Raw genomic sequence first — 14,082 nt, forward strand, 5'->3', positions numbered from 1 at the left:
TGCACTTTCCAGAGCCCAGGTGCTCAGGGCTCACCCTCCAGACTCCACCTACCCTTCCAACCACAACCCCAGATTTTGAGGGTGGAAATCCATTACCTCCTTCCCTTCCCCATGGTACCTGTATATATGTTTGTACATATTTATTACTCTATTTATTTTACTTGTACATATTTATTCTATTTATTTTATTTTGTTAATATGTTTTGTTGTCTGTCTCCCCCTTCTAGACTGTGAGCCCGCTTTTGGGTAGGGACCGTCTCTATATGTTGCCAACTTGTACTTCCCAAGCGCTTAGTACAGTGCTCTGCACACAGTAAGCGCTCAATAAATACGACTGAATGAATGAATGAATTTCTCTTTTCTACTCACCCCATGGCTTCTCTTTGATCTAGAGCTTGTCTGCCTTGTAAGGTATAGGGAAATTGAGGACCCTAATGAGCAGAGTTTGGCAGTCAAGATGAAATTATGAGGCTGAAACCACAGTTTCACATTCAAACCATCAGTTTCAGGCTTGGGGGTTCTGGTGCATATGGTTGTCTAGGGTCCAAACCCAAGCCAAGCCCACCGAGCACATCCTTCCTCATCCAAGTAATTCATCCTTGGGATGGTGGAGGGTTACAGAGCTTGCTGTTGACCAGGCCCAGAAATAGCTAACCCATTGGACTTTTAGAGTTCCAAATGGATTTAAAGAAGAAATCTCTGAGGAAGGCTGTGGCGGGTGTTGAAGGGAATTGCTAACATTCACTAGAACTAAGGGAAAAAAAGTAACCACACCATTAAAAAAATCCCCCATTTTTCATGCATAACGTCTAAGCACTTGAAATTCACACAGCATATTATCTCCAGTAATGAATGGGTTTAAGGGTGAAAGACCAGGAAATACACATGGCCGAGTACGAAAAACACAGACACGCAAACACAAACACTTTCTCTCTCTCTCTCTCTCTCTCTCTCTCTCTCTCTAAGAGCCACCACATCTGTTCCAAAGCCCAGATTAAAAGTAAAACCCATCAGATCACAGATGATCAGGGCCCAATTCCTAATTAAGGAACATCTGCTCCCAAACCAACACTCATCCTAGCTTAGAAGAGAGGAAAGAAGTTGAGTTGCAAGGGGGCAGAAAGGAAATGAGGGGGGGAAAAAAGCCAAGTACAACACCTTCAGGGTTCTGGGGCAAGCTTTTGCAAGGGAGTTCTTGCTTTTGTCTCTTTTTTGGGGACAGAAGATGGATCAGATCTCATTGCTACATGGACACTGGAGACTAATTTTGTTTTCACGTATAACCAGCAAGAAGCCATTGCATTAGGTCATGAGCAGAAATGCCCTTAGTTTTAGCGTTTTTTGTCCATGACGGAGCCTGTGTGGGAGGTATTGGAACCAACCCTTCTCATTATGACTCTACCTTCTTACAGGAGGCGCATCCAGAATTTTCCTTAAGAAGGAAAACTCTCTCTCTCTCCACACACACAGACCTCAAACAGACTTTGAAAACCCATAAAAACCAAGATATTCCACTTGCTTGCCAGTGTTTATCAAACTGAACTCCAAAAATAAAAAAAATAGGGGAAGAGGCACACTCAGAAGGTAGGGAATACATAGATGAATAAGGGCCAATCATGGTCTCCAAAGGTACAGAAGACAGAGTTCAGCTCAGAGGAACCTGGAAACATGATCTCCTGTATCCATGAGGCCAATTCAGTGATTTGAAACCATTTAATTGGCCACTTGGACTGTTTTTCTGAACTGATCCAGCTGTTTGCTTGTGAAGCACATTCGATAGAACTGTCCTTCAGTTACCTAGCTAAATCCTCGGACCTCCAATCCAGAATCTGGGGAGGAGACAGGGGCAGACGTTTTCCCAGCCATTCATTATACAACAAAAGTCCGAACCCATAATGCCCACACCCCAACGAGACTCCCTACCTACAAAGCAGAAACAATTTTGCTAATTTTGATAATTAGCAGAGATAATTTTGAATCTCCCTTTGCAAAACCCTTTCAGAGGCAGGTCTAGTCTAGTGAAAATCACCCTGTGCTGGGAGGCAGGACAACTGAGCTAATAATAATAACTATGGTGCTTGTTAAGCACTTAGTATGTGCCAAGCACTGTTCTAAGGGCTGGGGTAGATATAAGCTAATTCAGTTGGACACAGTCCCTGTCCCATATGGGCCTCACAGTCTTAATCCCCATTTTACAAATAAGGTAACTGAGGCCCAGAGAAGTTAAATGACTTTTCCAAGGTTACACAGCAGACAAGTGGCAGAGCCGGGATTAGAACCTAGGTCCTTGTGATTCCCAGGCCCGGGCGCTATCCAATAAACCACGCTGCTTTTCCAGAAACAGGTCAAACTGCCATTTGGGGCTCAGGTTCTCTCTCCATAAAGTGGTGATAACGATAACATCTACGGGATCCAGGCAGAACAGTTGGGAAGACAAATGACAAAATAGGTGTGAACGCGTTTTGAATTGTTTGAGCTAAATAAATACAAGAAACTGTTCCACAGTTATCAACGTTTCAGAAAAGCAAAATCTCTCCCCCCAGGCCTATACAGCAGACAGCCAGGTTTGGTTGGGCTCAAATGCCGACAGAATCCTCCTCCTCCTCCCCAGGACTAGCGGTCCTTGAGGGCTGTGTGCTTGCTATCCACTGCCAATCGGGCCGCCACGGGGCCATTGCCAATGCTACCAGAGGGCATTTCAGGAAGGACATTTTTCACATCCTGCACGCAGTAAGAGGCTCTGCACCCTGCAGTCGATCTAACCTCCTGGGGCACCCCCCTCATCTCTAACGTTCTGGGGAGAGCCCTCCTTTGGACACCTGTGACTCACGTCCCTCTGGACCAACTTGCCCTGGCGGAGGGGGGCATTTCTGTGACAGAGCTTGCTCTGCAGAGACGCAGCAGGCTGAAGACACTGACTAGGCCAGGCCAGGCCACAGTTCCATGCAGCCAATGCTGTCTCCCGTCCCATTCTGTCACTGGGCTGCTTCGGAGCAGGCTAGGGGGTCGTTCCATTCAGGGACGACGTCCAATGCGAAAGGTGGGCTGCTAGTTGGACAAGCCATAGGTCTGGGCAACCCAGGTTTTGCAAAAAAAAAACTTCTTGGGAATGCCAGCCGAAGGAGCTTTAAAGGACACAGTCTGGCTCCTTTCCACAGGACCTGGAGGCTGGGGCCGGGGGTGAGGAGGAGCAACTCTTCTGGGTCTTACATCCCTCCTTTTCCATATCGCAAACTTTCTACCTTGAAACAAATGAATCTGCACAACACAAGCGCTGCTGCAGGTATTTCCAAATGGTTCCACGTGCCCAGGGACAGAAAGGAACTGCAGCTCATCCACCAACACTGAACGTGCACCTTGCTGGATCGCCTCTGGTAGAATGGATTTTTAACCCCTCATGGGCCCACCCCTTTCCCCACCTAGTTTTGCAGACCTCAGGCCTGGCGGCTCAGGTGTCCACAAAGCGGCCTGCTACTCACTTGCGTTTGGCGTGAAGGAAGGGTGGCGTGAGGCTCCCTGGGTGACGGCTGGAGGTGGGGGTGGCATGCTGGGTGGGGTGGAGCGGGATTGCGTCTTCACCTCGGCCGGTGAGTCGGGCATCGTGGCCGCCTTCTTCTCTGCACTGTCTGCCGGGGGAAGGGAGTGGGGATGAGGATGAGGGAGACACAGAGAAGGGAAGGGAGGAATGCGAATGAGAACCACATACTGGAAGTAATCAATCCTCCTTTTCCCCAGTCACCCCAACAGGTGGAAGCCTCACCTGCCGGCATTGCCACTGGACTCACCTGAAGAAAGTCTCTTCTTGCATATCCCAAACTTGCCTGCTCATGGAGCTAATGAAGGAGAGGGGACCACCCCTTGCCTTGGGGCTAAACAATGAGCATCAGGTGGCTCCCCCACCTAACTGCTGACACTCTCAGGCTGTTGGACCTGAGCACTAGATAAGAGCTCTGGGAGTTAAACCAAAAGCTTTTCTGAGAAATCCCGTGGATGTGCACCATTAAGGCCACCAATTCCTGCCTATGTCCTTCGACACTGGCCTTTTTGAGCTGTTTGGAATGAGGGACTGGGATATGCACAGAAAGCAAACATTGGCATGAATGTGACTGTGGCTAACGCAGGAGCAGACCTAACTCGGCCTTGGCAATAGCCCCTCTCACACTTGTTTTAGATGGGAAAGTTTTCAAACTACGTAAGCAGGAAAGAAAGTTAACCCTATTGCCTTTTGCTGCCTGCTTAGCGTCACAGGGGAAGGGACACCTCTTGGGATTTTTCATTAGGCTGGACCAAGGCCCCTCTTCCAAGAGGAAGAGTAGGTCTACCAGTGGACCTGTACCCAGGACTACTCCGTTTCAGGTATGTGGATGGACTCTTGAGGGGCCTTCTTTGATCCATAAACCAGGCCAGCAACAGCTAGAGTTGGAGATGGAAGGAAAAAGACAACAGAACTAAGGAAAAGACCACTAAACTCCAAGTAAGGGCCAGTTCCCCTTTCCAAAGGTAAATATTTGTCTAGCAGCTTTCTCTCCTTTCAGCACAACTTCCAATGGCTGCCCATCAAACTGAAACTCCTTACCATTGGCTTTAAGGCCCTCAATCAGCAATCCCCCTCCTACCTCACCTCGCTAATCTCCTGCTACGACCCGATCTACTCACTTCTTTCCTCTTACACGAACCTTCTCTCTCAACGTCAATCCTGTCTATTCTACCAATGCGGTCCTCCCTTTGGCCTTGGAACTCCTTCCCCCTTCATAAATGTTAGTCTACCATTCTCTCCACCTTCAAAACCCTCCTAAAATCACATCTCCTCCAAGAGGCCTTGCCCAACTAAACCTTCCCTCCCCCTACTCACCCTCCCTTTCACATGTCCTATGTGCTTTCATCTGTACCTCTAAAGCACTTGATATTCTCCCTACCTTCAGCCCATAACACTTCACTCACATAGCCCTACACTCATGCATTTTTTTCTATTATTTTAGTGCCTGTCTCTTCCTTTAGTCTGTAAGCTCCTTGTGGGCAGGGAACATGTCTAACTCTATTGTACTGTACTCTTTGAAGTATTTCACACAGTGTTCTGCCCACAGTAAGTGCTCAATGACTACCATCCACTGACTGATTCAGCAGTTCAGAGCCCACTTGTGTATCCAGACAGCCTCCACCTGCATGAATATACGCACCTACACATGAGCCCTGTATTAATAATGACACTAATAATGGTATTAAGCACTTACTATGTGCCAGGCACTGTACTAAGCACTGGGATGGATACAAGCAAACCCAGTTGGACACAGTCCCTGTCCCAAGTGGGGCTCTCAGTCTCAATCCCCATTCTACAGATGTGGTAACTGAGGCCCAGAGAAGTGAAGTAACTTGCCCAAGGTCACCCAACAGACAAGTGGCAGAACCGGGATTGTAACCCATGACTCCTAGGCCTGTGCTCTGGCCACTATGCAAGGCTGCTATTTGTAGGGTAGAACTACCCGACTTCATCCTGAGGACACCCGAATCACTTGTTGGACATCTGTCCAGACCTGTACTGTATTGAGCTCTCTCTTCTCTTAAGACTAGCATCATGGTCTAAGAGGTCAAGCAGACACACACACACACACACAAACATACACACACATGCACACGCACAGAGACATGTGCAATACTGCTGCTAGAATCCTGGGAACGTTTCCTGCTCCAGACCCTCCACCAAAGTATTGTTCATCTACCCTCATCCTTCATCATTTGTCAAGTTTAATAAAACTCTTCAGGGGTGGCTGGGCCATCGCTGTTTCCCATGAAGTTTTCAATGCCTACAATGATCCAACAACAATTCTGTCCCACTTGCTGTTCCTCTGTTCTCAAGGCCACCCAAGTGCTACAGCCCAGTGTCAGTGAAGAAGAATTGCCCTCCCTGTGTCTCTCCAATCCAATGTCTCTCAACCAGGCCCCAAAAGAAGAACCTAAACCAACCTGGGATTCAGTATGATCATCCCATTAGTCTCACCCCAGCTCCCTGCTTAAGAGGAAGATGACACTTAAATCTGACCATACCAAGACGTCAAGAACTAAGGATACAAGGGTGTGCAGATGGCCAGTATGCAAGCAATCCCTCAAGAGGAAAAGAGGCATACCAGAATGACCACTGACCCTTTCTCGGGACCACTGAAGACCGCACTGCATTACTATTCATTAACTAGTGCCCTATGAGTTTGAAGGAGTTAACTGACATCCCCCCAGTACCCCGGCTCCTTTCCATGCAGGGTGCCTTACTTCCAGGCAATAATTCAGTCTCTGGGACGATCTGATTGCAAGGAAAGGCCCAGTATTTAAGCATCTCTCAGGGCGCTAATCTGATATTTGCCAGTTTCAAGCACCAATGCCTCAGGGGTGCTGAAATCTGGCTCTGACTGTACTGCATAAATAACATGAAGCTTCCATGTGAAAGGCAATAACTGACCAGATTTTCCGGGCTCGCTGATGTCCATCAATGCCCACTGACTTCCTGAAAACAGCAAAGGGGTGATATACCCTGACTTTACTCAAGGCTTGTGGGGGGGATGACTTCTGGGTACAGTCCCCTCTCTTTAGATGGAGTTTGTGTGGCCCAGTCTGTGGCAGGGGAAGGGACTGGGTGCTCCCAAGTGCTTAGTACAGTGTTCTGCACACCATAAGCGCTCAATAAATATGATTGACTGACTAACCCCACAAGGCCCTCTCCAGCCCTCTGGTTGCCAGTCTGGAGCAGCTCTGTGGAATCCGGGCTCCCCTACCTCTTTCAACTTTCGGACCTCTTGGGGCAAGATTGTGGGGAAAGGAGGAAGGGGATGGGGTGGGAGGTGGGGGAGATAACTCTGCTTAAGGCCTGAGGATAGTCAAGCCCGGGGAAGGGCCTGGAGGGGCAAGGCGGAGGAGGAAGGCAGGCAAGCAGGCAGAAACAAGTAAACAGACAGCAGCTAAACAAGCAGAGGGGACAGTGAGCACCTGCTGCTTGGATCAGCTGCTGCCAAGTTTGTCTCTGGCTCTCTCTCGCTCACTGGCTCTCTCTCTCTCTCCCTCTCCTGTCTGTCTGAGAGGATGCGCTGCAGTCTGATGTCTCGGCACACGTGCAGCAGCAGCTGTGGGGATCTGTCAGAGGGCTGCTTGGCGGGATGGGGCTTTGCCAGAGACCCCGGTGAGAACCAAAGAAGGAAAACCTCAGCTCGCCGGGAGGATCCGACCCCTGCCTTGGGGAGATGGCGATGCTTTTGTGGGGTTGGGGGCACTGCCGCTGGCCCGACTACTCCAGGGATTCTGTTCAGAGGTTAATCTGATAGTGGCTTGATCTGACCCAACTGGACACGGGATGGGAAATAAACTGAACTCTGCGACATGGATGTTCAAGGTGCTTGCCGGCGTCTTAGGACAGGAAAGGCCTGGGTCTGGACATAGATGGGGGGAATAGAGCATGGTGGGAGTTGCCAGATGAATTGGAGCCTGGGAGCCAGGACACCTGGCTTCTCTTCCTCGCCCACACATCCATTTGAGGAGGGAGTGTAACTGTGCTGCTTTGGCTCCCTGAATTTTGGCTTCTCTAGCCACAGAGGAGGAATAACAGTGCAGACCGCCCAGGGGATGAGGAGAAGATGCCTGGGCCCTGTCTGAAAAAGCTAGCGTCCCAAGGGGCCGTCAGGGCTCAGAATCCAGGGCTGTTTCTCATCCCGAGCTAATGACAATCTCCGCCTGGCAGTCGGGCTCATCGGAGCAGCGTGCGCAGCAGAGCCCAGGCTGGAGTTGGCCAGGAAATGTGCCACAGACTCCAGCTCGGGTCCTCTGCTCTCTGCAGGGGGTCCCTGGCTCAGGAGGAGACCGGCTTTCCGATGGCTCTCGTCGGGTCCCAGGAGACCTGTGCTCCAGCTGGTCTCTGTATGGGAGAGAGCAAGAGTCGGGGGGCCAGGTGTCTGCCTGGGGCAGGAAGGGGGGCCCTGGCGGCCTGGGTTTCAGACACAACACTGAGAAGGACGCAGGCGGCTCTGAGCCGTGGGCTGGAGTGTTGGGATGGAAGTCTGGACCGGTTTGGAGCCCCGGCTCAGCTCTGGAGGATGGGGTGAACTCGAAGCAGGGTTGCTTTTCTCCTCAGGGGCTCAGTTCCCACCCCCACACCCTCCATCCCACAAGCAAAAGGGTTTTCACAGCTACTCTCCATTCAGGGCTGAGCGGATGAAGGGACTTGGGGTCCCTCAGAAATGGGTGTTGGGGCCAGAAGCAAGCATAAAAGAAGAGGGCAGCTACCTGCCATGGGATCTCAAGCCTCGGGACACATTTCCCCACCCCCGGGGTGTCCCGCTGCCCCCAGACGGGACAGGCTCCAGGGGTTGGGGCTTGGTTTGCTTAAATCCACCCCAGCCCTTAGTACATTGCCTGGCGCGTAGAAAGCGCTTAACAGATACCACAATTACTATTATTATTATTGAGTGAGGAACCAGGAACAGGCCCTTACACTTCTCCCTCTTCAATCACAGGGGTTGGCTGAACCTGGCACTGGGAACCTGCACATCCGTTGGGTCCCGTGGTCCGGGGGGTGGGAACAGGGAGGGAAACCCCTCCACTCCGGAGCCGGAGAGAGGGCCGGGGATCCCCCAGGTGCATTGTACTGAGCGCTTGGGAGAGTTCAATGCAGTAGAATTGGCAGACATGTTCCTTGCCCATCTCCAGGGGATACCCCCCATTCCCTGTCCCTTGCCCTCCCATCAATCAATCATATTTATTGAGCAATTACTATGTGCTCAGCCATTCAGAACACCATACTGTACTGAGCACTTGAAAGAGTACAATACAGTTGTAGACACATTCCCTCCCCACAATGAGACTCACTGGAAAGAGCATGGGCCTGGGGGTAAAAAGGTCATGGATTCTAATCCTGACTCCGCCGCTTGTCTGCTGTGTGACCTTAGGCAAGTCACTTCACTTCTCTGGTCCTCGGTTACCTTACCTGTGAAATGGGAATTCAGACCGTGAGCCCCACGTGGGACCTGGGTTGTGTCCAACGTGATTACCTTTTATCGACCCCAGCACTCAGAACAGTGCCTAGCACATAATAAGCATTTAGCAAATACCATCATCATTATTATTATCAATACAGTTTCTGGGTGGATTTCTGCCTGCGTTGGAGAGCAGCACGGCTTAGTGGATACAGCACGGTCCTGGGAGTCAGAAGGTCATGGGTTCTAATCCTGACTCTGCCACTCGTCTGCAGTGAGGCCTTGGACAGGTCACTTCACTTCCCTGTGCCTCAGTTACCCCATCTGTAAAATGGGGACAAAGACTGTGAGCCCTGTGCGGGACAGGGACTGCGTCCAACTCGATTTGTTTGTATCCACCCCAGTGCTTAATACAGTGCCTGGCACATGGTAAGCACTTAACAAATACCACAACATTATTATGATGATGACGATGCCATCTCATTAGGAACCCTACCTTGTGAACATAACGCGAGTACACCCGCTGCTTCCACGGTAAAGCGCTGTCGGGGATTTAGCAGAGCCATCGGGGGCCACCCTAGGCCTGATGCCATACGAAATAACCCTGAAGGGGTGAGGAGGGGCAGCCGGGGACCCAGGAAAAGCCAAGCATTTCTTCCCACCAGCTGCCTTCCCCTCTCGGCCCTGTAAACTGAAACCCGAGATGCTCAAGCCCAAACTGGAGTCCGTGCTGAAATCCTGAGGGAAGAGGTGGGCGTGACACAAAGATATTCCACAAGCTGCTAGAGGCACCTCTCCCTCTGGTGACCTGGCCTCTTCTCCCTCTTCGTTCAAGGCAACAAGAAGGCACAATATTCTCTTTGAAGTGGGTGCCTGGATAGCTCCGATCTCCTCATGTAGCTATAGCCATCAATACCGCCAAATGGGCACCGTGGCCTTGTGGAAAGAGCATGGGAACCAGGAGACTTGGGTTCTAGCTGGCTCAGCTACTGTGTGGCCTTGAGCAAGTCACTTAACTTCTCTGTACTTCAGTTTCCTCATCTGCAAAACAGGGGTAAAACAGCTGTTCTCCCTCTCTCTTAGACCGTGAGACCCATATAGACGAGGGGCTGTAATCTTTTTTTAAAATGGTACTTGTTAAGCACGTACTATATACCAAGCACTGTTCTAAGCACTGGGAGAGATACAAGGTTATCAGGTTGTCCCACTTGGGGCTCACAGTCTTGATCCCCATTTTACAGGTGAGGGAACTGAGGCACAGAGAAGTGAGGTGACTTGCTCAAAGTCGTACAGCTGACAAGGGCGGAGTCAGGATTAGAACCCACGACCTCTGACTCCTTTATCTTGCATCGACCCCAGTGCCTGGCACGTAGTAAGGGCTTAATAAGTATCACCATCATTGTTGATGTTGAATGGAAACAGGTTGTTGGCGTCCAACTTCCCTAGTGCAAGCAGTACACAATAATGATAAGGATGATATTTGTGAAGCACTTACGTGCCAAGCACTGTACTAAATGCTGGGGTAGATATAAGTTAATCATAAATACAGTCCCTATCCCACCAGCTGTTCACACAGAGTCTAAGGAAGGGGAACAGGAACCGAATCCCCATTTTATGGATGAGGAAGCTGATGTCCAGTGAAGTTAAGCGACCCATCCGAAGTCACACAGCACGCAAGTGAGGGAGGTGGGATTAAAACCCAGATCCTCTGACTCTCAGGCCATGCTTCTTCCCACTGGGCCACAAGAAGGTTGGGCTCACTCCTCCTGGCTTTCATCACACTCCTCCGTTGAACTCCGGGAGGGAGTCTCCCGGCTCCAGTGAATCTATCATTTATTGAGTGCTTATGGAGAGTACAACATAACAGAGTTGGCAGACACGTTCACTGCCCACAATGAGGTTACAGTCAGTCTAAAAGGGGAATCTGGGGAGCAGGTAAAGTCAGGTGGCCAGGGGTTTCCTGCTCGTGTGGCCCCAGCTACGATTTGTCATTTCTGACTCTGGGTCCCACGTCCTCACTACCCAGACGATGGGTTCGGCTGGACAGCATCTTTCAGATTCCCTTTCCCCGTCCCTGCCCATCCTGCCCTCCATCACTCAAGGCTGCTCCTAAGGCAATAGAAACTTCTGTCAGCGAGCCAGCGGTGGCATCACACCTGCCCCTTCCTGGCTCATTTGGGGCTGGGAGAGTTAGGGGTTCCAGAGTCAACTCCCCCATCCTGGTCTGAATTATGCCCCTCGCCAGCAGCTGGCAGATACTGCTGAAAGAAACATTCGGACTCTACAGTCCCTCGACCCTGGGGATCTCAAAACAAGTCACAAAAGCTTCACGGGGGGGAGGCTGAGGTATGTTGTGGGGTACGTTAGCGAGAGACCCCCAAACCATGGAAATACAGGGCGGCCTTTCCCCTTAACTTTATAAAGTGCCCATTTTTCATTTTGGGTGCTTGGGGAGAAAAGGGGGCAGAGGTTTTAGTAGGGGTGAAGAAGGGGAGGGAAAGAGCTTCCAGGAGTCAACGGACCAGAAAACCACCATTCTGGGACTTTATGGCCTTGGTTGGAAAGTCTCAGATCTTGCCAGAGACCTAGAATAAGTGAGCATGCCTTGGAGTCCAACTATAGCGCTGTGGGGGCAATCACCCCCACTGCACCTAGGCTCCTGAAAAGGCCTGTGCTCAACGGCACGAGTGAGGAATTGAGCAAGATTCCCGGGCATGTGGGAATGGATAGCTCCTTGGGTCATTTCTCTCTCTGAATTGTTGGGGCACTTCCCTCAGTCACAAACAAGGTTTTTCTGGGAAGTGCGGAGTCTCTTTCATTCCCCTCTTCCCTAGGCAGGGGGCTGGGGGAGATCCCCGTGATTTACAGCCTTACTATTGTGAAAGCCACAGCGGAGCTGGGACAAGCCAAGTTCAACAGAGCTTAAAGGGACAGGCGCCCTGGGGCTCCAGCCCTACTGATTTCTTCCCAACGCCCGCGACCTCGCACGAGTAATTTGGAAAAGGAGAAACAGAAATACACTATTCCTGGCAGACTGATTAGTTTCCCAGACAGCGGTGGCCTTGTCTGCTCTTGCCTTCTCGGTTCCCACCCCTTCCTGGCCCCACTGAGCCCCCTTGCTCCAGCTGAGGTTGGTTTCCATGTCTGGTCAAAGACCCTCTCACCCTCCAGACCAGTGGCGTCTCCCTGGGGAGAAAAGTTTGGATGAGGGCCAGGCCCTAAAGTTTCAGTCTCTAGCCTGTGATATCCTTGCCAACCGTCCAGCTGACTTCTCTCCAAGAGACTCTGACTTACCTGTTGGACTTTGGCCTGGGGGTCTGGAGCTAGCTCTGTAGCTGGCCAGTTAATATCGTGCCCGGGCCCAAGGTTTGGGGCCCAGCCTAGTGCTCTCTGGGCCAAGCGTCAGAAAAGCCAATTTTTTGGAGGGGATCTCAGGATAGCTGGGTTAAAAGCGAGGTGCTTCTGGGTAGGGAATAAGAACATAAGCCCTGCCATTACTGGGATAGCCCAGTGGCCAGTCAATCAGTGGTATTTGTTGAGTGCTTACAACAGTTGATCCAGTCCAGTATTGGCTCTCCATCAGAGGCAAGAGGATTTGGGAGGAATTGTGTGAAGATTGGTTTCCTTGACCTATCTCCTACCGTTAAGGATAGACCATCTATTTGTTCTGACTTGACACCTGTCCACGTTTTGTTGTCTGTCTCCCCCTTCTAGACTGTGAGCCCGTTGTTGGGTAGGGACCGTCTCTATCTGTTGCCGACTTGCACTTCCCAAGTGCTAGTACAGTGCTCTGCACACAGTTAGCACTCAATAAATACGATTGAATGAATGAATGAATGCCAGTCTGATATGGACAAATCTCCAGCGGGGCTGGGCTGGGTATGATGAGGGGGCTTCGGGGCCATGCACGCAGGCCTGGCTTCACAGTGGAGTCACAGGTCACGCGCTTGCTGGGGACCACAGCCTCCCATCTCGGCTCTGACCAAAATGGAAAACTTTATCTTAAAAGTATGTCTGCCCCATGCAGACATGGATGGAGATTTAGGTGCCAGGCAAGGCTTCTCCACTTCCTCTCCTCCCTCTCTCCTGTTGCTGGCTGCCGGCAGAGGTGGGGGACACTGTTCTTTGGGGTGGGTTTGGCTAGCAGGAGACTCCATGGAGTGGATGGGTATTCCTGGACCTGCCACTGGTTCCCCCTGTGCAATCTGGGGCAGGACACTTCCTCAGGGATTGCTCCCTGCTATCTTGCCAGGGAGCAGAGAGTGGCCTAGTACACTGGCCTGGGAAGCAGAAGGACCTGGGTTCTAATCCCAACTCCGCCACTTGTCTGCTGTATGACCTTGGGCAAGGCATTTCACTTCTAGGTGCCTCATTTACCTCATCTGTACGAGGGGGATTAAAACCGTGAGCCCCATATGGGACATGGACTGTGCCTAACCTGATTAGCTTGTATCTACCCCAGCATCTATTAAAGTACGCAGCACAGAGTTGGCATTTAACAATTACCACACATTCAATCAGTAAATAAATGAGAAGGTGTGGACTCTGGCAGAGATAGGGCCAGCACCGAAGACTTCCGAGACAGGCCCAGCTGTTCCACCCCAGAGTGGCTGTCACGCTTTCACTCGGTAAATCAGAGAGCATTTTCCTCCCTGAGGACTCTGACCTACTTCTCCAGGTGTCCCAGCTGCAGTTCAGCAAAGGACGAGGGCTTCCGGGACCTACCTCATCTGTAGGTCCTGGGGTTGGAGGGCAGGACCCTTAAAGCAGGTGGGCCCCAGGGTCAGAGCCCTCAGAGCAGGTGGACCAAATGCCTGGTCCCTTTTGATTTTGCTGCTGAACAGGGATTTTTGAAAGCTTTTACCTCCAAGGCACAACTGAGATGGGCATTCAAAAGCCCACAGGGATGGACACCATGCCCATCAGCAAGCTCAGAGTGACCCTTTCAGGATGCCCACTGACTTTTTCATTGAGTGGCTCCTGGCAGAAGACAAGAGACGGCAGAGAAGTTTCAATGAGGATGTGTTGCCACCTGGAAGGGCCCAGCGATGGCAGCCCTGGGGAGACCAGCTGAGCTGGGGTCTTGTAGTAATAATAATAATAATGGTGGCATTTGTTAAGCACTATGTGCAAA

The 14,082-nt window shown here is 51.0% G+C and overlaps 1 protein-coding gene across 6 annotated transcripts in view; it reads right to left on the reverse strand.

Moving 5' to 3' along the window:
* The window catches only part of CBFA2T3 (CBFA2/RUNX1 partner transcriptional co-repressor 3), a 90,129-nt gene that overhangs the window by 34,745 nt on the left and 41,302 nt on the right, over positions 1 to 14,082 (reverse strand). For all 6 annotated transcript variants that reach the window (XR_005453048.1, XM_038754547.1, XM_038754546.1 and 3 more), the window contains exon 2: positions 3,480 to 3,626. Coding sequence is in view for 5 of the 6 variants with exons in the window: in XM_038754547.1 (XP_038610475.1) it covers positions 3,480 to 3,600 (121 nt within the window). In the remaining variant the exon portion in view is untranslated. The remainder of the gene's footprint in view (positions 1 to 3,479; positions 3,627 to 14,082) is intronic.

The sequence above is a fragment of the Tachyglossus aculeatus genome, chromosome 11, assembly GCF_015852505.1.
Source record: "Tachyglossus aculeatus isolate mTacAcu1 chromosome 11, mTacAcu1.pri, whole genome shotgun sequence".
Lineage (NCBI taxonomy): Eukaryota > Metazoa > Chordata > Mammalia > Monotremata > Tachyglossidae > Tachyglossus > Tachyglossus aculeatus.